This window comes from Neofelis nebulosa, chromosome 4 (genome assembly GCF_028018385.1).
Source record: "Neofelis nebulosa isolate mNeoNeb1 chromosome 4, mNeoNeb1.pri, whole genome shotgun sequence".
In the NCBI taxonomy this organism is placed as follows: Eukaryota; Metazoa; Chordata; class Mammalia; order Carnivora; family Felidae; genus Neofelis; species Neofelis nebulosa.
In genome coordinates this window covers 34,086,861-34,112,590 of record NC_080785.1, presented here as the reverse complement: position 1 = coordinate 34,112,590, position 25,730 = coordinate 34,086,861, and the positions used below count along the sequence as shown (strand labels likewise).

Genomic DNA, 25,730 nt, shown 5'->3' with positions numbered 1-25,730 from the left:
CCCTTTGCTTCCTCTGAGGAAATCCTACTCATCCTTCACCCCCACCATTAAAAGTCACCACCAGGAAGCCTGTACCTCCCTCATGCCAGAATCAGTCTCTCCCCTCTGTGGTCTCTCACGACAGTGCATTGACTATGAAATTAATGTTTACCCCCTTTTGAGGATGACCAGTGGTATTAGGATCTTAATGATGCTGCTCATTTTTTAAGAACTGGGTACACAGTTCAAAAAGATGAAGAAATCCCTACACCATTAGAGGGTGTTTCCCATTTAATGGGAATTATTTAATAAAATTTACTTAATTTAATTCAAAATAAGAGCTTTGAATTGACAGGGAATATTCTTCATTTTTTAAAGAAAATTTCACTCATGATGCTGGACAAATGAGAGGCCATGCACATCTTGCCTCTGTACCTTCATCTATATATTGTTATAGTTTATTGGATTTTTAGTTTTAGCTTTTTCTTCCGCTTTCCCTGCAGATATGTTTCCCCACCCACCCTGCTCTATTTTGTTTCCTTTACTGCACAGAAGCTTTTTATTTTGATGTGGTCCCACTTGTTTATTTTGACTTTGTTGCCTATGCTTTTGGTGTCATATCCAAGGAATCATTAACCATGTCAAGATTTACCCAGGAGGGTGATGCTTTTCTGCCAGTGATTCAACACTCTACACAAACCTGCGTTTTTACTAATGCTACGTACCCTTAATATGCTACAACCACATTGCAAGTATTTCCCTGCAAAGAGACACCTTTTTGGTTTAGAGAATATTTTGTTAACTCCAGGGTGCTAAAGATAAATTTTCATTTTCTGGCAATTTTCCAAAACAAGAGTAACGTACTGGTTTGTTACAAGCAGTGTTAGATTTTTTTTCACCTCTGTAGTGGTGTTATAAAAATAAATTTCTTATTACTTTAGAAAAAAAATATAAGGAAGTTATTCATAGTGCTATCATCTTGTCATATCTAAGACTATTTCCTTCTAGCTTTATTTCCCCGTGCATTTTTAATACTTAGGAATCATAATCACATAGCATATACATATTTAAAAACATTAACATGGGGCTCTAAACTTGTACTTTATGGTTGGGAATTGTGGGTTATATTTATTCTTTTTGGAGGAGGAGCATAGATTTTCATAGTTCTTTGACCTTAAAAAGGCTATCTTCTAACTTACCATTAACGTCCAAATCTGTTAGCCATGTGCCATCAAACACTTTAAAATTTTCTTAGTAACTGTTTTCTGAATGATTTACTTCCTTACTTTTTGTCAAAAAACACATATCATGAAATCTACCTTCTTAACAAATGTTTAAGTGTACAGTATAGTATTGTTAATTGCATGCACATTGTTGTAACACGGATCTTTAGGACGACTAAAACCCCATGCCCACTGGACCAGCACCTCTCCATTCCTCCCTCCTCCCGGCCCCGGGTAACCACCATTGTATTTTCTGCTTCTGAGTTTGACTACTTTAGATACCTGATCCAAGTGGAATCATGCAGTGTTTGTCCCGTGACTTGTCTCACCTAGCATAATGTCCTCTAGGCTCTTCTATGTCACAGCACAGGACAGGATTCCCATCTTCTTTAAGGCTGAATAGTATTACATTGTGTGTGTGTATTACATTTTCTTTATCTATCCATCTGTTGATGGAAATTTAGGTTGCTTCTACTTTTTTGCTATTGCGAATAATGATGCAATGAACACCGGAGTGCAAATATCTCTTCAAGACCCTGTTTTCAGTTCTTTTAGATGAATATCCAGAGTAGGATCACTGGATCATATGGTAGTTCTATTTTTAATCTTTTGAGGAAGCTCCACACTGTTTTCCATAGTGGCTGTACCATTTTGCATTCCTACTAACAGTGCACAAGGGTTCTAATTTCTTCCTTTTCTCACTAACACTTGTTACAGTCTTTTTTTTTTTTTTTTGACAATGGCCTCATACATCCTAATTTGTATGAGGTGATAGCTCATTGTGGTTTTGATTTATACTTCCCTGATAATTTGTGATTTTGAGCATCTTTTTGTGTACCTGTTGGCCATCTGTATGTCTTCTTTGGAGAAATGGCTATTTAAGTCTCTTACCCATTTTTTAATCAAGTTATTTTGTTTGGTTTGGTTTTTTGCTATCCAGTTGTAGGAGTTTCCTGTGTATTGGGGATATTAACCCCTTATCAGATGTACAGTTGCAAATATTTGCTTCCGTTTCATATGTTGCTTTTTCACTCTGTTGATTGTTTCCTTTGCTGCACAAAGGCTCTTTACTTTGATATAGTCCCACTTGTCTATTTTTACTTACGTCGCCTGTGCTTTTGGTGTCATATCCAAAAAATCATTGCCAAGACCAATGTTATGAAGTTTCTCCCTATGTTTATCACTAGGGGTTTTATAGTTTCAGGTCTTACATTTAAATCTTAAATGTATTTCAAGTTGATTTTTGTGTATGGTATAAGATAAAGGTCCAATTTCATTCTCATGCATGTGGAATCCAGTTTTCCCAGCATTATTTGTTGAAGAGAATGATTTAATTCTTGTGTTCTCTATTGCAGACATCAGGTGGTCAAGTCCAATAGCAAATCTTTTGGGCATAAAAATATTTGGGTCTTTATGTTATTTCCTTAGGATAGATATGCAAAATGAGAAATACTACATAACTTATTGAAACACATCAGGGCTCTTAATATTTATTGCCAAATTGCTTACCTAAAAAGATTGTGGTAGTTTACAGCCCTTGTCCCCAATCAGCAGGTAACCCCTTCTTTACCATTTTGTCACACCCTTACCAGCAGTGAGCAGTTTGCTTAAGACAGAGAAAACAGGGGCGCCTGGGTGGCGCAGTCGGTTGAGCGTCCGACTTCAGCCAGGTCACGATCTCGCGCTCCGTGAGTTCGAGCCCCGCGTCAGGCTCTGGGCTGATGGCTCGGAGCCTGGAGCCTGCTTCCGATTCTGTGTCTCCCTCTCTCTCTGCCCCTCCCCCGTTCATGCTCTGTCTCTCTCTGTCCCAAAAATAAATAAAAAATGTTGAAAAAAAAAAAAAAAAGACAGAGAAAACAAAGAAAACAAACATTTATGATTTTATTAGGTACAAATAGAGTTCTGTACTTTTAATTTGCATTTCTTTGCCACTACTAGTAAGATGGAACATTGTTAGCCATCTACTTTTATTCTTTTCTGAATTGTCAGGCCCATTATGCAGACTTCCTGTTGTTACCAGGAGAACATATTAGTATAATGATAGAGCAAAGAGTAGCAACATAAAGGTAGGAAGACCTATGAAGTGTCATTGAAAGGGTCCAAAAGTATTTGAAACAAGGACTCTCACTACTTCCTGTCCATGGTCCGAAGGGAACCGTGGGAAGAGGGAGTTGATTAGCTCCCTGCCTGTTTCCTTTTTGATAAAATGGGGATAAAAATAAAGGCTTCATAGGTCTGATGAAAAGTAAATGGAATTACATTGTGTAACCCATCCAGTACATGTGTTGGGCTTTCATCACCTTTTCCCTGGTACTTTTTAGCTCTATTTCTGCATTGGCTGGCTGGGCTACCATAGATGCTGCCTAGAAAAATGCAGTAACAAGTACTTCTTGAAACATCTAGTGTGAAGGACAACTAGGGAGTGTAACAGTGGCATTGCAATGCCCCTGACCTTGAGTACCCACGAGGTCCCTTTAGGCCTAGAGATTTGAGAGGAGGCTCTAGCATGTTCTGGCTACAGCTAATGCCTTCTGGAATTCCCTGTTTGCAACCATTGGTAAGTCCTTTGCTTGTGGCTGATTAAGAGTTGCCCATTTCCAACCTCTGTCTCCTTTTTTTCTGGAATAGCCATCCCTGCTCTTTGCCACCAAAGCAACAATGACACATAACTAATAATGATTTTTTAAAGCAATAAACTTTTCCTCCTAATACAATCTTACATGAAGCCTTAACGAACAAAGCAAGTAAAAGTAGAACTGTTGTGATTGAAACTGGGATGAGAAAGCAGGTAGCCCAGCAACCCCAAGGCACCTTTGCATATGCAGTTTAGAAAATAACAGAAGCCCGTGGCCGATCACTACCACCACAGGAAAACCCCAAGCTTGTGAGGTCTCACACCTAGAACTGGAGGCTCCACACGCATTCAGAGGAGCAGCGGGGGGCTGAGGAAGTCCCAGCTGCTTGAGATGCCTGGGTGCTATGCATGGAGCTGTTGAGGGAGAAAAATGCAGAAAAATCACCAGCACCAATGAAGGGAAAGCTTTTGTCTTCATCTTGCCTACCAGTATGCTATGGGCTCTTCCTACTGGTCCCACCCTGGGGGCAGCTGGGTGTGCAAGGGGGCAGTCCCTGAGCGTGCTGGGGGAAGAGGGCTTGTCATGCTCCTGAAGCTCATTTTACTAGCAGGACAGCCCCGGCTTGACAAAATATTGATGTGAGGGTCCAGCCTACTAGATATGTAGTTTTTAAATTATAAGTCTCAGAGTGTGGGAAGTCATGAGAAAGCAGAGAGGAAAGAATGAAAATGTTATGACAGAAATGCATTCCTGGAAAAAATTTACATTAAAAAAAACCTCATCTAATGTTAATCTAGAAATTCTTATTTCATGGGGATTTTAAGAGGCTTGTGGGGAAAACATCCTGGTAATTGTATATGCTAATGGAGTATCCACAGGACCTTGTTAGAGTGATGGAAATTCTATTTCATGCAAACACTAATGCAGTCCTCCCTTTATGTCTTGGTAAAGCTGATTGACAGAGTATAAAATTGCTTTTTAATCCAATTTAGGAAACAAAACGTGTAGTGGGTTTTAACATTTAAAAATGCTTGAAGCGTGGAAGCAGAAACTCAAAATACTCTGGCAGATTGTCTGTGATATTGTATATCAATGGTACATTTCAGAAATATTATTTCAATATAAGTTTCTTTGAATTGAGTCATATTTTGTTCCAAAGCTTTTTTGGATTAGAGAAAGGAGAATGTATTGTGGAAATATGACCTAGAGGAAAGTGAGCAGAAACCAGTTTTTAGCTACGTTTCTCAGGAATAGACAGTTTTTAAAAGGTCTCTTTCTCTAACAAAAAGCACTGTTGCTGCTCCCACCAAGGCCACTGCCATCAAGGTTACCTCTTCCTTGGTCACCAGATCCTTTGGTCTCTTGTCAAACCTTATCCTACATCATGTCTCCTCAGCGTTCTGCCCCACTGACCACTTTTTCTACCACAAGCTGTATTGGTTAGCTCCATACTGCCTTCTCTCTGGCTTTCTCTGCATTTCTGGGCCCTCTCCTCCTACATCACTTCCTCCCCTGCCCGTCCCTCAGGTTGGTTCTCTGGGAGCATCATTCACTACCCAACCTTTTCTTTCTTGAAGCTCTCCTGGGAGATCTAGGTGCTCCTGCTGCTCCATCACCCGCCTCTCCCTGCACACCCAAATCCCTGTCTCCAGCTTCTCTTCCAGGCTCGAGACCTGCACACCCCCACTGCCTTTAGGCTGTCACTACAGGAACTCCAACTGTCCTTTTGTGTCTTTATCTCAGCTATCTATCTCACATTATTCTGGTATCCTAAACTAGAAATTTCACAGTCACCCTGAATGCCTTTTCTTGCCTTCAGATTCAGCCTGGCACCAGGTCCTGGGGAAGTCTGCCTCAGTTTTGTCACCCCCTCACCCAAACCATGACAGAAGCTTTCAAGACTTTGCTAATTTCAATCTCATTCCTGTCCAGTGGTTCTACACATGACTTGCCCATTTCTTTCAAAGCCACAAACTGTACCAACTCATTTCTCAATTGCCCACTGCAGCAGTTTTCAAAATGTCTTCCTAGGAGCCATAAGAATCCCTCGGACCTCCCTTGGGTCCTTCCCCCAGGCCTCCCCACAGCTTTGTTTTACATCAGTTTCACATACTCTCTGTCATGTTTCTCTTTTTCTTTTGACCAAATTTTTTCTGTTTCTCAAAGTTTGAAAACCATGGAATAAACTCTGAGTGAAGGTCACACTCTGGAGCATATCATGGAAGACCTGTTTACAATCTACTTTTCCTGCTTCCCTTGGAGAGTAGCATAAAACCTGAGTTCCAGTGACCATTTGTGCAGCCCTGCTCGAGCTACTTAACTTCCCAGTGCTTTCATTTTCCCATGTATAAACCAGGAATCATATTATTTGCGTCGCAGAGCTTTTGTAAGGTGTACCTGAGGTAACACTTGATTCTTGTTAGTGCTTCGTCAGTGTCGGCAGTGACTGCCATGTCAGTACTTAAGGTCCTCATGATTACAAGCATATTATGCCCCTTCATGCTTTGGTGCCTCTGCCCAGCCTTGCAGGGACTTCTGCCCCCCTCCCCAACCCCCGCCGTTGTTGGAGGTAAACTAATTTGTTTAGTAAGACTGACTCATACTTTCCTTCTTCTGTGAAACCTTCTCAGACACAACGCCTCTCATTTGCTACCAGTACTAAGTCAAGTTGACCCTTAAACAAGGCAGGGGTGAAGGGTGACAACTCCCCATGCAGTTGAAAATCCACATATAACTTTTGACTCTCTAAAAACTTAACTACTAAGAACCGACTACTATTGACTAGAAGCCTTACCAATAACATATCTTGTATGTTGTATGTACTGTATACTATATTCTTAGAATAAAGTAAGCTAGAGAAAAGAAAATCATAAGGAAAACATATTTACAGTACTATAATGCATTTATTGAAAAAAATCCACATGTAAGTTGACCCACACAGTTCATACCCATATTGTGCAAGGGTCAGCTGTACGTACCTCTTATTAAGGCGGTCATCGTGTTGAATTTTATTGTTTCTTTGTCTTTACACACACACAGACACACACACACTCCTACAAAGATTAGGGATCATCCATCTAGGGACCTGACCAATTCATGCCCATGCCCTTTAGGTGCCTTTGAGGTGTGCTGTAGGTGCTCCCATAGGTGTGTCATTAGAGTACCCTGTGGGAACTCCCATATCTTTCCTTGTGATGCGCTGTGGACATTCCTGTATCTTTTGAATGTAGCAGAGTAACTGATGAATAGGTAAGTGAGCCAGCAAGAAGCAGCTACCTTGTGAAGAGGGCCCCTGAGTGGTGATTTGGCAATTCAGCTTGGCATTGTGCTTGTTTCCAGATTGGTTAGTTAGGGACCCCAGTAACCAGTTCTTTTCAGCTGACCTGCCACTACTGTAAAATTGCTGAAGTATTTAACCTAAAAACAGACTCCGTAGTTTATGGGACACACACACACACACACACACACACACACACACACACACACAAAGAAACATAACTTACCTCCACAGTAATATGAACATTTCATTTTTTTTGTTGGCAAAAGTAGCTACTATTTAGTGAACGCTTAGGTGCCAGGTACTGTGTCAATACTTTACATATATTATCCTACATAATCTTCAAAAGTTAAAACTGGAAAGATGTGTATTTTCATTATTCTAACAGATGAGCAGGCTGAGGTTGAAAGAAATAAGGTAACTTGTCCACGGTCTCAGGATGGGACAATAGAGCCGGGATTCAAGCGGTGGGTCAAAGTGTCAGCGGGCAGGGGGCATGGTGCTGTGCGTCTCATTCCCCATCACAGCATGACCCAAGAGAGCCATGGGTACTTGTGGTATTTTTGTCCTGTTCCAATGTGGGTCTTACTGAGTCCAGGGAGTAGGCAACATTGAAACTCAAAATATATAGCATGTCTTCCAAATAGCACTAGTTTTATTCTCTGAACTCTTTGCTGGTATTTTTAAAGCATCTTTTCTGGGCTTTTAGCCTCTCTCAGGTTTAGTTGTACCAAAGCACTGTAATCATACAAAAATTACTGTCCCTGGTTATCTTTTTGTTTGTTTGTTTGTTTGTTTGTTTGTTTATATGGCTTGTTTTTTATGTTTTCACTGCAAGTCTAGAAAAGAGGTTTGTATTACTTATGTACGTACACACATATGTACATATATATAGAGAGAGAAAGAGAGAAATAAAAATGACTTATTACAGAAAACTTAGAAAGCACCAAAAAAGCACAAAAAGAAATTAATCTCCCATAAAATCAAATATTTAAACACCATTAACATTCAATCTGTAACTTTCCAAAGTTTTAATACCCACATATACATTTTTAATTACCAAAATCATAATCTGTATGAAACACTTATTTTTTTCATTTGGCAATATATCATGAACATTTTCTCATGCTAGTATTCTTCCACGAGCTGATTTTTGGGAGCAGCCTGGTAACCATCATCTAAATGTGCTAAAATTTACCTAAATGTATTGAATTTACCTAAGTTTAGCTAAATGTGCTAAACTTAATCTATACTTTCTCATTTTGTTTGTTTCCGTTTTTTTTTTTTTTTGATTTTCATATGACTTCTGTTGTTGGTATTTAAAATCCAAAAAAACCCAAAAACAAAACAAAACGGGGTGGGGTATGAATTAATTCCTTGACATTAATATCTATGGTGAAGTGTAACCTTGGGATCATTTTCACTCAAATTGTTATAGAATTTTAGAACCTTAACACAAGAGAACTGAGCAGTCACCTGGGGTGGCCTCTGATGGGCCAGATCTCCTGACAGGTGAGCTGTCTCTGCTTACATCCCTCCATAAAAAGGCACTAATCAGCTCCTCTTTATATGTTCTGACTTTATATGTTCCTATGGACATAAGGAATCATACTCTGACAAATAGGTTTTGAAAGTTGCTTCCGAAAACTCTAGAAGCCTGAACTTCAAGATCAATGTGATTTGAGAATCTGGGAAGGAAGTTAGAGGGTGGCGGCAAGATAGCACGGAATGCTGGCTTAGCTGATAGGAGCCAAATAATTATTACAGACAGGCAGAGAGTGTTCTCTGATTTGCGAGCTACAGCTATTCTAATTGATTTCTGCATATTTGTGGATAGGGATCTGCCCTCTTCCATTTATTTTTCTCTTGACAAGTAAGATGTGAAATGTTGTTCCATGCCTTTCTAATTTAAACGTTGCACATGTTGAGAACCGATCTTGCCAGCCATTTTTAAGCCTGGCCAAAAACATAACACATTGTTGTTATTAGCCTTCATCATCTGGTTAGAGCCAACATTTTGTTTGGAACTATACTGGAGTATAAATCTCCTTTATAGGCATAACCTATTTCTGCCATAAAGTAGATTCGATGAGAAGATAACTAAGTGTCCTTGGTGAGTTGCTCTGGTTAGCCTTATGAGGCTGATTAGAGCAAGGATGCCCACTTTGAGAGACTCGTTAGGAAGTGAGATTCATGCTCTTGAGGATCTAATGATTCAGCTGAGGGGAAAGGCACATAGATAACGAATTTAAGGCAATGTGTGAAAAGTACACATACACAAAGATTAGATGCAGCTTAGAGGAAAAACAGAGCATTACCTCATGACCCGATTTTGGGCTATGGACGATGATATCCTTGAAGCCATATGTACCACATTCAGCCTGCAAGCTGAGTAAACCATCTGTCTCACACACATGTGTACTATTTTCCAAGTATATTTAGATGCCCTGGTGGCCAGCAATGCTTTTAAATGAATTCTTGCTTTATTACATTTATTGTAGCTTTTTGCCATATTGTGTATTTTCAATCGATAGATACTCTACTTATAATTCCTATCATGGGTGTCTATAAAGTTTTTTATGTTAAAAGTTGTTTTAGTTACTTGAAGATTGGAAACTCTCATTGTCTACAACAGTGCTGTGCAGTAGAACCTTCTATGTTAGCAGAAATGTCTCTGCATTGTCCAATATGGTAGTCTTTAACTATATGCTGCCCTTGAGGACTTGGAATATGGCCAGTGGGACTGAGGAAATGAATTTTTAATTTTATTTGATTTTAATCAATTTAAATTTAAATAGTCACATGTGGGAGATGCTACCATATTGGGTAATGCAGATCTATTATATCCTTTTATAGGTAACTTTCTACTCCTCTACACACATACAGGTTTTCTTTACCCCGCCCTGACCAAATGTTATGCCCAGAATTCATGATCCCCAAAGACCACCAGGGAGCTGAGTCCGATGCAAAAGCAAAGAGCCTGTATTCGAGCTAGCTCGAGCTCAATCCCCTACCTGCACCGACACAGCGGTGAGATACCTGACTTTGTTTCAATGTCTACCCACAAATGTGGGTGGCTACCAGGCCTACTTCTTCTCAGGGGCCCCTATTCCTGACAGCTCCTTAGGTCAAGAGAAGAGTTCTCTTGTAGATGCTTAATGCAATCACTTTAAAAGGCTTTCCTAATCATAGACATAAAAAGAATGGTAGTTTACACTTTTCTTTCAGCCACCATCTGATTCTCAGAGACTTGAAGAAGTTTCTGTATAACTGGGCCACGTGCACTAATGTTTTTCATATTTAGTTTGTTTCGGAGTTCATACAACATGTTCTTTCTTTAAAAATTGACTGGTAGGCAGCGTGGCTATAATTAATTAAATAATTAAATAATAATTAATAATTAAATAATTATTAGAAACTCAGAAATAAAATCTTATCCTAGGGCTCATCTTAGGCAAGAAAATTTCCCTTTCCTTTGTTCTTTTTTTTTTTTTAATGTTTATTTATTTATTTATTTATTTATTTAACGTTTTTATTTTTGAGACAGAGAGAGACAGAGCATGAACGGGGGAGGGTCAGAGAGAGAGGGAGACACAGAATTGGAAGCAGGCTCCAGGCTCTGAGCCATCAGCCCACAGCCCGACGCGGGGCTCGAACTCACGGACCGCGAGATCGTGACCTGAGCTGAAGTCAGACGCTTAACCGACTGAACCACCCAGGCGCCCCTTAATGTTTATTTTTGAGAGAGAGAGAGAGAGAGAGAGAGAGAGAGAGTGAACGAGCAGGGGAGGGGCAGATTGAGAGGAGACACAGAATCTGAAGCAGGCTCCAGGCTCAGAGCTGTCAGCACACAGCCCAATGCGGGTCTTGAACCCACAAACCGTGAGATCATGACCTGAGCTGAAGTCGGACGCTTAACCAACTGAGCCACCCAGGCGCCCCACCCTTTCCTTTGTTCCGATGATTATGAAGAGTAACCAAATGATTTTTCTTCTCTTACTCTGAAACAATTAATTAATACAATTAATTAATAGCACTTTACCCGTTCTATATCTTTCTCATGACTCATTGCCTTGGATTCTTTTAAGAACATCATGAGCAGTGACAACATACAGTGTAATAGCTTCGTTTGAGGTAACAAGATCATGAGAGGATAGCCAAGTATCTCTGAACATAAAATTCACCCTGATATTTATATTACGGTTGCTATTCATTATAAATGTAGTACTGGTTGGATTACTAGGTAACTCAAAATTGTAATTTTCCCCAAAGGACTTTTGTTCTGCACTGTTTGAAAACAAGATGGAGGAAGACAGTGACTTGTAGAATTTAAAAAGCCATATGACCAAAAAGTTCTTTTGGAACTCATACTTGAGAAGTTCCCATTAAAGCAATAAACACCTTTCATGGACCAGTCTGGGAAGAGGTCTTCCTATGGGGGGTCTTTCTGTCGAAGGAGGGCCATTTATGCACGCCCCACCAAGTGAGATGGCTGCACCGCTCTTCTCTGCTACACTCTGGGCAGGCAGTCTCACTTTTTGCCCTGCCTGATGTGAGGCCTGAGCTTAGACATCTCTTCACGGAACAGACCCAGAGTGAGAAAAGTTTCACTTGCTGAACCAGGAGGGCAGAATGTGTCCTCCTGGCTCCTGCCAGGCAGTGCATCCCAATACTGGGTGCACCAACAGGAGAGGAAGCTTAGAGGCAACTACACTCAGAGTGCCCAAAGCACATAGATCCCCAGTGAGATGATAACAGAGCACTGACATGTGTATCATAACCTCCATCTTGTATACCGGGATTCTTCCATTCTTCACCCTCTGTCGTAAATTCCACTGACAGATAAATCCATAGGCAGTTGTTTCCAACATTAAAGTTGTTGAACATCTCTTCTCCTAGCACTTCCTTTTACTGCGTTTGTCCCATTTTCATTAAACACATCCCTCCATCATCTGCTGATGTCCATTCTGAAGGAGATGCATGGATTGTTGTGATGGTGGTGGTGTGTGTGTATGTGTGTGTGAGGAGTGAAGCCCAGGGAAGAGCCAGCCAGCAAAAAGAAGTTAACATTCGCAAGTATAAAACACCACCCTAAATTTGCTTCCCTTTCTATTCTGTTGTAAACACCAAAGAATTCATTCTGGCCCTGTGCTCCCATCTCCTTTGTGGAAGAGAGGAATGAGGAGGCATAAGCTGAGGGCCCTTCAGACTTTGGGAAAGATCTAAAAGAACAGTATAATTTGGGGTCTGTGCCGTTCCCCTCCCTGGGGTCTTCCTGGGCTCAGGCTGCCACACCTCCTCCCCCTGCATGTGAACAACGATGCGTGGCTCTTTTCACAGGACTAGGTCCTTCTCCTTGGTAAGTCTGTACAGAAAAGTTAATGGGCAGTGCTAGTCAGTCTCTCTAGTACAGTCAGTTCAGTCATATGACTTAACCTTCATGTGTCCATTTTACGTATTTTCATTCTGGTTACAAAATTATATCAACTTGTTGTGTCTTCTAAATTTTCCTTTTTGCCGTTTGAGTCTCCATATATTTCGTTGATTAGAGTATCTTACCCTCAAAGCCTCTGATCTTCACTGTAGGAAACTAGTACAAGGCTAACTATCTGTTAGCAAACTTTGGGTTGCTGGATGATTTCATAATTGCCTTCAAATGTACTAACAAGGATGCAGGTTTGATGAAATGCTTATGAGTGGTGGCTTTAGAGAAATCAACCTCTATTCTCAGTATTGAATTCCACGCTACTAATGTATTAATGCATCTGTCTCCTGCCTTTTTTATTTCAGTACCTACTAGAAATGAAAAGCTTAATTCTACCCCCAGAACATATCCTGAAGCGAGGGGACAGTGAAGCAATAGCATATGCGTTCTTTCATCTGGCGCACTGGAAGAGGGTGGAAGGGGCTTTGAATCTTTTGCATTGTACGTGGGAAGGCAGTAAGTAATTTTCTTTCTTTGAAACATTTTTTTAAGAGCATGAAAAGATGCTAAACTGTTTTTACCCTGAATGTTCGTGATGAATAATGACGATTTGCATATCTATAGCTCTTCTTCTCTGCAATGTTCTATCACTGAGAGAGGATGGTTAATGAGGCTCTTCAGTTCCCCAGCAGTGGTAGGTGTTACTGAGGCGATGCCATCCTTAAACCTTAAAAAAGCAAGTTTTACAACAGATGGGATGAATCTGGACTGTTCTGGCAGAGGAGCATTCTATAACTGGAAAGCCCTCTTTGGAGACCCGGTCACCCCCTCAGCATCAGGGGAATCTTTGGCTTGGGGTTAGGCCTCGGGCTGGGCTCTGACTACCACTTCTGGATGGCTTTTCTAGAAGGATTGGCTAAAGAGCCACAGTTATCCTCCAGTGGAGCTGGGTCTGCAGTTATGCTTCAGAACAAGAGCAGTGGCCACAGGACCCTCGTGTTTGGTGGCAAGTGGAGCATTGGTGTGTTAATGGATAATGCCTATCTGCTAGATGTAGGGATAAATCCGTCTGAGTATGTGGCAGGCATAACCGTTCTATGAAGGAGAAGAGGCTTTAATTGTAGGTGAGACAACGCTCCCTGTCCTAGAGGAGCGTCTCATCTAGTTGGGAGGAGTAACCAGCAGACAGCAGCTGCCCAGTGATCTTTTCAGAAGGGAGAGGTCTGTGGGGTGGAGGAGTCATGGGTAACCTTATAGGTCATATGGAATTTGAACCAAGCCTTGAAGAACTAGGACAGTGTCATAAGCAAGGACACTGTGCTAAGTGGCAGGGCTGTTTGGAAGAATGCAAATTGAGAGGAAAGGCCCAAGACTACAGATTATTGGACAGTATGTGCATTGACACACTGTTATTAGTTTAAGCAAAACAAATGCAACATGTAGCATGGGGTGTTTTTTTTTTTTTCCCTCTCATAGGGAAACAAAACAAGTATTAATCTTTTGATAATTTTTTCTTAGTTCACTCCTACTCTGATCAGCCTCACAAAGGAATGTCTTTTTAATCCCTTTCACTCTGTTTATCTTTGCTGCTTCCATTTTTATTTTGATAATCTTCTGCTCTTCCCTTTTCCTGCCCCACCCGAATCCAACAGGAATCCAAATTGATGCAGGAAGGGGGCGTGGTTGGGGGGGTGGGCAGCCACAGGGAATGGGGTAAAAGTAAGCTGACAGAGATGGGACTCATGTTGACTGAAAGTTTTTTGCTTAGTTTTGAAAATACTTCTTTAGAGAATTGATAGTGAGTTTACTTAAATAATTTGCTATTTATAACTTGAGTGATGTTGACTTGGTTGATGCTTCCCCCCCCCCCCCCGCCCCCCATAAGTGTAATTACACACTTCAGGTGTCCCGGTCCTATGTTAAGACAGCTCACTCCACTGAGGGCATGTGTAGGCGTGTGTACAGTCCCCACTGGGTCTGGTTTATTACTGCATTTAAGGTGTTCTGCCCAAAAAGGACAAAAGGAATTTTTGTTTAAACACAAGAAAGAGAGAGAAAAAGCCTAGCAAGATTGAACATTAGAGGCCTCAACTAGGGTTAGCTGTGGAAAAAGTAAGTGGATTGATTGGCTAACCAAATAAAGATATAGTCATAGATTAGCATTTGGGAAACATAGCAAAATTGATAAGAAAGTTACAGTTGTATTGAAAGGATCAAAACAGGGAGGCAAGAAATGATAGAGACATGGTGTTAGGAATGGCATAACCATAAAAAAAAAATCCCCTCAGGAATAACTGGAAATTTTGTTTGGAAATGAGTTACCCATATAATCAGATAACAATGGGGAGATTCTCTGAATCAACTGGGAAGGACAATGAGATCTGAAGAAATATGCAGTAACCTGGTGAGCTCCAAAATCTAGCAGAGTGGGAATGTTAGGGGAATGTAATTACCTCAGATTTTATTGGAATGAAGAGAGGAGATGAATATTTAGACATAAACCAGGATAGCAAGGCAGTCAGGGACCTCAAAGAAAGAGAAATTCTGCATTTGATCCTTACGGATAAATAGAAACCACTCCAAGGAAGTTACACTACTTACTATTAAGTTTTTGAAAAGAGAGTCCTACCATGCAGTTCTAGATGGGAACTGTGTGAGTGCTTCCTAGGCACAGGTGTCTTGGAGAATACCAAGCACCTTCAAGAGTGGGCGTACAGCTGGGTAATTTACCAAGAGTTTCATGTCCATCATTTCATGTACTCTTCCTGACAACGTTCTGAGTTAGACCGGAGAGAGAGAGAGGTGGCCACCTCAGTTGTGTAAGAGAGGAACACGGCCACCGAGAGGAGTGGCTTATTGTAAGTCTCGCAGCCCCTGTTGGTGGAGCTAGGATGTAAACCCAGGTCCACTTTCTCTTCAGGCTTCTTTTCTATAATACCAGCTATGTAGCTTTTGCCTGAATAGATTAAGCATAAGAGGATCAGTTATCTCTGAGACATTTGCTTGGAAGCTTCAATTTACACCACAACTTATAGGCTCGGGAGTACTTACTCCTCTTCTAGTGTTTAGAAAGTTAATCATTCTATATAAAATTGTATTTTTGTTGTGGAATGTTGACTTAAATATTTTAAATGTAGAACGAGCCCAATTTTATAAAAAATAAATTCTACATATAAACAAAGGAAAGAGACTGGAAATAAATGCATCTTTAAGTGGACTTTAAGAGATTTTTTCCTTCATATTTGTATTTTTCCAGTCTTCTCAACATGCATATGTATTTTTCTACAAGCACATATATGTATGTTTCACTGCAAAGTTCTAGGTTTGTGTTTTTTTTTTTTTTTTAATGAACAAACCTCTAAATCTCTCATGGAATTTAGAAGAAAGAATTACCACTTTAACTTCAGACAGTCATGTGCAGTCTTTTGACAGTGCTTCCTGACCTGTGTCCATTCTGAGTTAAATTAAATGGAGGCATCAGAGTTTGGACTTTAAATCAGAGGACTTGAATTACAATTCCAACGTGGCTACCTGTAGTGGTATTTACTTAACACACCCAGTTTCTCAAAACTGTGAATCACAGATGATATCGATTGCCCTCTCCCCACCCCAGGGTGTTGGGCTTCAAGGCAGTTGCTCTGGGGCAACTACAGTAGGTGAACCGCTCCGTCTCCCTCAGAGGTCCCTCAGACCGCGTGTGCCCGAGTGCAGGAGGCTGCACTTCCTGCAGTGCACCACGTGGTGGCGCCTTTTGACATCACCAGCCTCCTAGTTTAGGTTTTGTCCTTTACATCTTTTCTAGTTCATTCTGAAATTTAAGGCCATTCCCCAACTCCCTTTCAACTTCCCCTTTTCATTAGAAAGGGAATTCAGGGAGGAAGGTAACAGTACCTAATTTCACCAGTTCCCATGTTAAGAATGAGTATTCTTTTAGTCAGTTGATCTTTTGGAGATTAAAAAACATTCTTCTGTCAAAAGTGTTGGTTTAGGAGTAGGGATGGAGATTATATTTTGCTTTGCGCTTTAATGAGTTTATTATGAGCGTTAGTCATCTTGTGGAATTAAGTGAATTTCCCACCAATCAGGCTGAAATAACTCACATTTTTGATAAAACCCCAAAGTCCAGCTGATGCATGGCAGAGATTGTTTGGGTTTGAAACATATGGTGGTTAAAAAAAAACCTGAGTCCTCAACCACAAATACATCAGCATTTCAAAGGTTTCTAAAATGTTTGATTCATCACTATCCCAGCCCCTGAAATTGCACAATATGTTCCTCAAAGTCAAGATAATCAAGAAAGGGGAAAAGCTTTAATTTACAAGATTTAAAAATATGTTTCTTAGGTCATTACACAGCTGCCACGTTATCTGAATTACACTTATTTTAAACACTGTAGGTTCTGGTTATCCTCACACACAAACACACACACACATACACACACGCACACACACACACACACACACATTTCTGCAAGTCTGAGTTGAATATACAAAACGTATATAAATGAAGGATCTCATTTGAACTGGGTCTTATTTACAACAGTATTGCGCCTTATGGGGCCCTATTTTAAATGGCACATCTATGTTTTACCTATATTAAATACTGATGTGGCCTTATCTCCTTCCTACCTCAATCTTTACAAGGCTCATTTTAGCTGTATTTATTTTACAAAGCAGGGTAGTCTGCTGACCGCAACTACGAACTTTAAGATTTAACTTTCTTAGTTCTATATATCAGAAGACAAGTATGCCATGGGGTAAATCACTTAGCCTTTCTTTGTTTCCGTTTTTTCCACTTGACCAAGTAAGACTCTTTATTTTCTTTTTGGAGATTTTTTTCTCCCCAAAGAATTCAGTAAATAATGTATAAGATTTGAAGGTGGTGTTTTTGAGGGGGACTAAGACAGAATATTTCCTTTGAGAGGAGAAAATGGCCCATTGTTGAAGCATAGGATGAAATTCTGATTCTAATTTATTCTCTTTGAACCTGATAGTAAATGCTGCTTGCTGTAAGATGTGGTCCTTGGGGCATTTCCTCTAACCAAACCTTTCCTCCAAAAGGCTGGCACCTTTTGGACTGCTAAAGAGAGATTTCCCCACCACTCAGCCCATAGAGCCAATGCTAAATTTTATAATTTGGGGAGAAAGTGATGGTCTGCTAAAGTTTCTGGTCGTAGTTAACTTACTCTCATAGCCAGTCTCCAGATGTCATGCAGTGCCTCGTCACCTACTGCCCAGTAAGACCAGCTTGTCCCTTTCATTTATTCTATCTTGGCGATGGACCATAATTTCAATCCGCCTGAGATTTTAAAAGGAAAACTGTGTCTCTTCCTGATTGTGCATTAGTTCACTTATTCCTTTATTCATTGAACATTTATTGAGTGCCTCCTTTGTGCCAGGCGTTGTGTTGGAGAGACCAGGATACATAAGACTCTTAAATGCTTTGAGAGAAACATTAATATGTGTGTGTGTGAATACACATATGCGTCTGCTCCTATATAGTCACATATACATCTAGAAACACACACACACACATATAACATACAGTGTGCACACAGGCAGTACTGTCATGGAAGTAGGAACAGAGTGTTCAGGTGTTGAGGGTCGCCAGCAAGTTAGTGAATCTCCTATAAAATTCCAGAATTTCTCTTCAGAATTGGACCGGTACATCATTTAATCAAGGGAGGGTGATTTTCCCAAGACCACATAACTAGTGAAAGAATGTGGATCAGAACCCAGGCTTTTTGACTTTAGAACTCTTTATTATTGTGCCCAAATGCCTCATAAAAGACAGCTAGCCTTTATAGCCAGTTACCTACTTTACATTCAAAGGTGACAATGTAAAATTTGTATTTTGATGATAGTTTTCTGCTCTGTCATTTGCACTTCTAGTTGTTTATAAACAAGCAGCATTTTTACTTATTAGCAAGAGTATGACCTGATAGAGAAAGTAGGAACTTTGGGTTTAGTAGAAAGAGAATGTGAAGAGAAACCTAACCTTTATTGGGCCATCGGACCCCATGTTGAGACACTTAGTTTCTTGAAGCCTCTCAGAGTCTGTAGTATTCTCATGTTTACAGACAGAGAGACTGGACACAGACTAATGACCCACCCAGTCTCATACAGTTGTTAGCTTGGTCAAGTTTAGCTCATCCTTACCTGTCACCTCCACGACTCCTTTATTAGATATGCACAGCATGGGGGCACCATCACGGGGAAACTTCCACGCTGATTTTCATGATTATTGGATCATCTGTTTCCCGCCGCAGGCAGTGAGCTCCATCAATGCAGGGACAGTGTGTGGCTCACCTTTCTATCCCTGGCGCATGAGGAAGCACTCACATTTTAATAGGGTGGAGCTAGGATTCAAACTCACTTCTCACTACTACAAGTAATCTGTCTATATAAAGTTCTCTGAGATCCTCTTTGAAAAAGGCCAACATAGACAAAATATCCCACGTTATCTTCTATCCTTATCCATATAGTGGGTAAGATGAGAGGTCACTGGAAATCATTGGGAAAATTCGGAATTAGTCTGTTCATGCATCTATCCTTCTGTCCCCTCTTTGGTTCTGTTAATTTTTTTCTCCAGGATTAGTATAGGGTCTCTGGTGAGCACAACACTGAAAGGCATGGGGCTTAGAAAACGAGTCTGGTCAGGGAGAAAAGACAGCAGTGTAATGCCTCAGACTTTGCTGTGGGGGTCCTATGTGTTCATTACCTGGCTCCCCATTTCATTTTGTCTCTTCCTCAATGGCGCAACAGAAGTCAAGGTAGGAGAGGTGACAGCACATAGAGGAAAATGCAGACATGAAATGCCGTTCGTGTATTATGCATTAACCTGGAGTGGCCCAGCTTTTTTGTTTTGTTTTTAACCAAATACATGTACATTTTTAATTCCTCTGAAACATGTGTTTTTCCAGACAAAGATTTTTAGGAGCTTTGTAGTCACTTAGGAAATAGATAAAATTAATAAAATAGATGCCCTTTTTTTTTTTAATTCCTCTTTCCACCATCAGATCAGCATGTAACTACTTGCACTTGCAAAATTTCTGGACATTCAGCTAAAGCCACGAGGTTCTTGTCTTCTCAGTGAGGGGATCCGGAGGTGGGAGGTGAGGCTTGTGGGGCTTCTGTAGTGCCTCTTGCTGCTCTCCCCAGACCTCCACTGCTTATCTCACACTCTCCTGGACCCTGCACAGCAGGGTGGCTGAGGGATAGAATTGCAAACAGAAATTGTATTTGCTTTTGTTTAGTGAAGCCAAAAAGCTTAATCTTATTTTCTGAACTCGATGTAAATGACAACTGACATGAGAACGAAATTTTTAGAGCGCCCCAAACATCTTTCAGTCGTGGAGGTTGTGAGGGAGGGAGCCGTGGGAGGGGGCGAGGTGGGGAGAACAGTGCAGGACGACTCTGTGTGTGTGTGTGTGTGTGTGTGTGTGTGTGTGTGTAAGTTGTATGTAACCACTCTCTCCACCCTCTCCAAAAAGACCAGAACTGATTAGAAGGAAAAGACTAACTTGATGCACAGAATCCTGTATGCACGCCAAACACTGCAGAAAAAAAGATCTGGCATCTGACTGAAAAGACACCAACCAACCATTTGATTTCTATGGTTGAACACTCTCAAGATCTTGCACTCCTATATTTCACTTAAAAAATTGCTCCCTGAAGTGCAGACTGACTTCAATTTTGAGTAAAATTTAGCATTCAAATTTATAGCCGCTTTGAAAAGTGAGGGTTTATTTACATCATGTGAACCTGAACAGATTCATAATTACAGCAGCCCTGTCGTGCATAGAGAATCTGGGGTAAAAAAAAATTCCACGTAGGTTTTTCCACATTTTTGGGATGCTTTCATAGCAGCCTTCATTTATGGGAAACGGTATTAAAATCCTGCCATACTGCAGTTTAAATTTAAACACACTGCTTCCCAGAAGAGATTTTAGCGTCCTGTTAAGGCACTGGTTTTGTTTTGTACTTTTTTTTCCTCGTCTTGCAAACCTATTGAGACATACTGGTTCCTCCGAGTGATGTCTGCGTGCTAACAACCTGTGCAGGGAGTGCCTCTTGTTAGTTGCAGTGAGCAGAAGCCATCTTTGTGTGAAAGAAAAGTCTGATTGAACTAGGGTGAGCCTTTCATTTTAAGAAGAGTTAAAGTCTGGGGTGTTTTTAATGTTTTAATCTCCGTTTAAGAGGTTTCTGTTACAAGAGGAAAATTGATAACATTTTTACCTCAGCAAACTGCCAGCACACTGGCTCTGCTCTAATCCCACGTTTCTAGTGATTTATATTCTCCATGGCAATGTGCTGTAACCTCAGAGTGATACCACTGTGGTGTAGATTGACTGCATTCCAAATGCTGGAATCACATACATAATGTTTTTACTTTTAAATAATATTCAGACACCAGAATAAATACCATATGTGCACTGATGCTGGTTACAATGGAACCTTGTCATTTCTTGTGAGGGAGAACATTCTTTGTTTCTGATTCCCATTTGAAATAAGTATGCAAAAGATAAATACGTACATTGATGGCATTTTGAGAAGGTGGAGGTAATTGCACAGCTGAGGATGTAGCTACGATTCCTTGAAATGCAGCATTTAAGACTAAAAAGATTGTTGTGTTGCCCCTACCTACTCCTCTTTGATACACATGAAAGCAAGGATTGTTATGTGACCTTGCCAATGTAGGGTGTCGTTTTTATACTTCACATGTACAGCATGCTGTAGTTAAAGGACATCTGTTGAAGAAAAATTACTCTGTGAGCACTAAGTTCATAGCAACAGTGAGACTAACATGCTGATGACATCGTAACAGGGAGAGTAACACACGTGATAATGGAAAGGGATGGATTGATTGGAAAGCCATAATTCAGTGTGAGACCTCATGTTATCTGAAGCCACAAGAGCAGAATTTAGGTGGCCTGACATCATCAAAACACAGATAATCAATCTCTCCAGATCCATTTTTCCCCCCACATGGTATTGAAGATTGAAAAGTTTCATTTAAAGTTTAGAAATACCTCCCAAGTCATGCAATTTTAGGTTTGCACTTTTGTCCATCTTGGTTGGAATTCTCATCCACCTAGACATGTTTTTTAAATAGACATGGTAGAATGCCTTTCATATTTGTACATCTATAACAAGCTTCAGCTAGTCAATCCACATTTGCTTCTTGGGGAAGCATTTCAATCCAGGTTTGTGTTATTACCATCAGTTGAGCTATATTGAATTAGTGCTTGTGACATTTTAATAATACTTTGTAGATGAGGAAATCCTGGGCATTGAGCTGATGGCTTCCCTACTCCCCTGCACCCTATCCCCACCCAGTTTTGTGAGGTTTGCCCAGAATATATAGTGTGAGATAAATGTGTGAGTCATACATCATAATGCATCTCTGACAGCTTATCTGGCATATAACTCAGAGTTTGGGTAACTCTTGCATCCTTTCTGGGAGTTACTTGTAGAACTGTTTACCATTATAAAAATGCTTGAAAGCCCCTTTTTGAAATCGAGAAGTTATGAGACAAATTTTGAACCTCTAACATATTGTCTCTCATTTTCAGCTTTTCGGATGATCCCTTATCCCTTGGAAAAGGGACATCTGTTTTATCCTTACCCAATCTGTACAGAAACAGCAGATCGAGAGCTGCTTCCATGTAAGTCTCCCTTCTGTATTCCTCTCCTCAGCCAGTGAGGGTGGTGTGCACGAATGTGGGGATGGGAAGAGGTGGGAATGATAAATGTTTACAGTGTTCCTTGTCTTTTATTACTCTTCTCCCAAGCCCTGTCCTTACTGGATAGCATATGCATTAAAATGAGTTATGTGTGTGGGTTTGGCATCCTGCTCCTCCAAGTCCCTCCAGATTCATCAAAGGGAAAGACCTCCAAGGACTTAAATTTAAATGAAGAGCTATCATGTACCAGTTGGCCTGAGCACAGAGACCCCTAGTTCCAGGCTGATGTGCACAGGCTGGTCCGCTGTGCGTGGTGCCCCCTTGCGTGGCCCAGCTGGTCAAATGCAGTCTGCACAGAGTGGAGTTTGAAGAGGAAGCACTGACTTCAGAGGGTGCTGCACATGAGTCACGGATGAGTGGGCAGCGCCAGGACGCTGGCATCATTGCCAGAGGCAGAGTCGTGGGGCAGGGCAGGCGTGCTGTCTGTGGTGATGCAATGCTCTTGGCCAGAGGGATTTCCCATGAGCAGCTCGTGGATGCACGTAGTGGGTTGGCATGACATGTGCAGAGCACACGTGCAGCCTCAGCACTGTATGCAGCAAGAAGAGGGGGAACCCTGCCCTCAAGAACCTTACAAGCTGGCAGTCTCTTGGTCCACACCGCACGTGGGAAGAATGATTTGGTTTACTGTAATACGACATTGTTTTGACAAGTCCTGCTAAATAGCTATTATCAAATCATACTGTATTTGGGGATCCTGTCCAGGCTCTTCGTGTGGCCCTGACTTAGGACATATTTTCCTCCCTCAGATAATAAGCTCCAAATTTTGGCTATTCTCTCTCCCTTGTCCTCTCTCCTACCACTGCCTCTCTTTGACCCACCCCAGTTATAGCCTATCTCAGAGCCCAGGGGAGTAGTGTAAGTTTGGAGCCCTAGGTGCTCCAATAATAAATTGTGCAATGCCAATGTTATTGAGCCTATCATAAATCCCCAACATCGTGGGGTCTGGGTGCAAAACGAATTGGTCTCTTAGACTGAAGCAGCGAGAGGTGGCTCACCTGTTTCCTTGCTGGCCCGAGGCAATGTCATGTTTGTTCCTTATGGAGCCGGGAAAGTTCAGTGATGCGTTGCTCCTTGCCCGAGTTTTATTGTGAAAATGCCTCACACTACATTAGATTCTATTTCAGAAATTTCTGTTATGTGTGCCCACACTTTACCTTTGGACTCTCCTTCAGGGAGACCCTTGTTAAAATTTCCATTTCTAGTAAGAATGGCAGTTTTCTGAAAAGCACAGTTTTAAAATGTTTTCTTTGAATCCAATTAAGTTTCCATGGGACTAGATTCACTATTAGAACGAGATTATAGCTCTTAAAAGAAACTTCATAGGAGTAATCTTTATGAACCTGAAATAGAAAGTTATGACTCTCATTTCTTGAACTGAATGCAGTTGCCCAAAATCTGATCTCCCCTCAAAATCTTTCGGGGGTTGGGTGTTGACAGCAAGGATGGTGTGGATACAAAGAGGGCCGATTGTTTTAAATGCTACCCACGTTTTGCACTTTAAAAGTACCCTTGTTGGACATTAGGCCCCAAACGTGCTTGTACCTTCTTTCGAATCCCAGCAGGTAGATGGCCCGGATTCAGGTGTGCACACTTCTTTGTGCCCTGTCCCTCCCTGCTGTCTCCACCCTCACTTTCAGGCCAAGCGGGTTATAGTTTAGGGCTGTAAGTAATGAGAGCTGAACAGTCGCAGAAAGGCCTTCAGATCTTGGATTTCCTGAAGAACGTGGAGCACTTGGACCGTCTCGGTTCCAGTGGCAGTACTGCTCACAGGCAGTTTTACAGCCCCCTCAGCCAGGGCGCCTGTAGCTGGGGCCCCTCTCTCTGCACAGGCCAGCCTTACCTCCCCTGGAGGGCACCCCCAGCGCCCAGGCTGCTCACAGCCACATGGTGAGCAGAAAGCAGGGGGTCCATTCCCTTGGCATTGGCACCACCTGTTCTTTGGTTTTCCCAAACCCAACATTTGAAACTTTGAAGTTATGGAAGGGGCTCTAAAGAGCACCAGTTTGTTTTGTTTTGTTTTGTTTTTGTTTTTTGGTTGTTTGGTTGTTTTTTTGTTTTTGTTTTTGTTTTGTTTTGGTTTGGGGTTTTTTTTGGTGATTGTTGGAAGTGTATTTATCATTACGGTTCTCCTACAATTGTGCCGGATGACCCCTGCAGCCTTGATTTCCAACCTTTGCAGATTGAATTGGCCACCATGTGAGGTCCTTGCTGAATGTCTATCAGGGTGGCTCCCTCCACCGACAGACTTAGAGTATGCCAGGAAAAAATACAAGATAAACTAATATCACTTCATTATAATGACTAAAATATTACAGGAAGGTCAAAATCTAGAGAGATTTTTTTTTTCCCAGTAGACTTAGTTTTGGGTTTTCCGGGTTTTGTCCAATGAACATGTATTTTATAATGTGAATAAGGTTTTGTTTTATTTGTGTTTCCTTTTGAGAAAGTAATACTATGTATTAGGTGTAGAGTGTGTTACTGTTCCTGCCCCAAAATATGTAACATCCTCAAATTAGCCCTATCATGCCTCCCAAGTAGAGCGCTCAAGGTTGAACATGGACTTGGGAGAAGCAGATAGGCAAGCCAGAGGCTGGCTCAGATGTTGGCTCTGGTTCATTCAAGTACCCTGCCCTTTTCATTTCCAAGAGGCTTCAGCCACAGCTCTGAAGAGTCAGTCCCACGTACAGAAATTCCCTGAGGATGCATTTCACTATGGCACTCATGTTTCTGTCTGCATTTCTCCACAGCTTTCCATGAAGTCTCAGTTTACCCAAAGAAGGAGCTTCCCTTCTTCATCCTCTTCACTGCCGGATTGTGTTCCTTCACAGCCATGCTGGCCCTCTTGACACATCAGTTCCCGGAACTCATGGGGGTCTTTGCAAAAGCTGTGAGTATTTGCCAAGAGGGGGGCCTGAGGGAAGGGACATGGGAAGCCAAGGGAAGCCAAGGGAAGGAGAAGAGACATGAAGGAGTGTTGTGTAGAAATGGATTTACCTGTATTGATTTTTTGCTCATTGTTTAATTTTCATCTTCATCAGTAGAATCAAAAGGTTGAGGGTCAAATGAGAAAAGTGTAGGTTGTTTGTAAATGCATGCCTTGCCTCATTTCACAAAAAAATTACCAGATTTCAAAAAAAGCATGAAGCCTAAAAGGATTAAATAAATAATTAAGGGAATCCTAGTAAATGAGAAAATGTATGGGAAATTACTCAGTTTTACATAAGTTGAATAACATTATTTCTAATCTTTAGATATTGTGTCTTTCCTTCAATAAACATGAGATTTACATTTTCAAAGATGATTTCAATAAATATTTTAATGGGTACAAACTGTTGGCCTGTTGGGGGAATGAGCTGAGAACATGTGAAGGGCTCGTAATTAAAAAGTATATTAAGAACTTGTATTAAGAAATATACAGGCGCGACATTTAGAATATGGAAATCCAGTAAGAGTCTTTAAGTAGGACTGTGGAGAGGAGCTTTAATAATAAGAAAATCCATCT

The 25,730-nt window shown here is 41.0% G+C and overlaps 1 protein-coding gene across 8 annotated transcripts in view; it reads left to right on the top strand.

Moving 5' to 3' along the window:
• Positions 1–25,730, top strand: part of ST7 (suppression of tumorigenicity 7) — a 267,683-nt gene that overhangs the window by 234,310 nt on the left and 7,643 nt on the right. For 7 of the 8 annotated variants that reach the window (XM_058724505.1, XM_058724507.1, XM_058724508.1 and 4 more), the window contains 3 exons: positions 12,846–12,996; positions 22,055–22,147; positions 24,976–25,115. In XM_058724505.1, coding sequence (XP_058580488.1) covers positions 12,846–12,996; positions 22,055–22,147; positions 24,976–25,115 — 384 coding nt within the window. Of the gene's footprint in view, positions 1–12,845; positions 12,997–22,054; positions 22,148–24,975; positions 25,116–25,730 lie in introns of those variants that run through there. The other variant, XR_009260286.1, reaches the window with a different exon arrangement.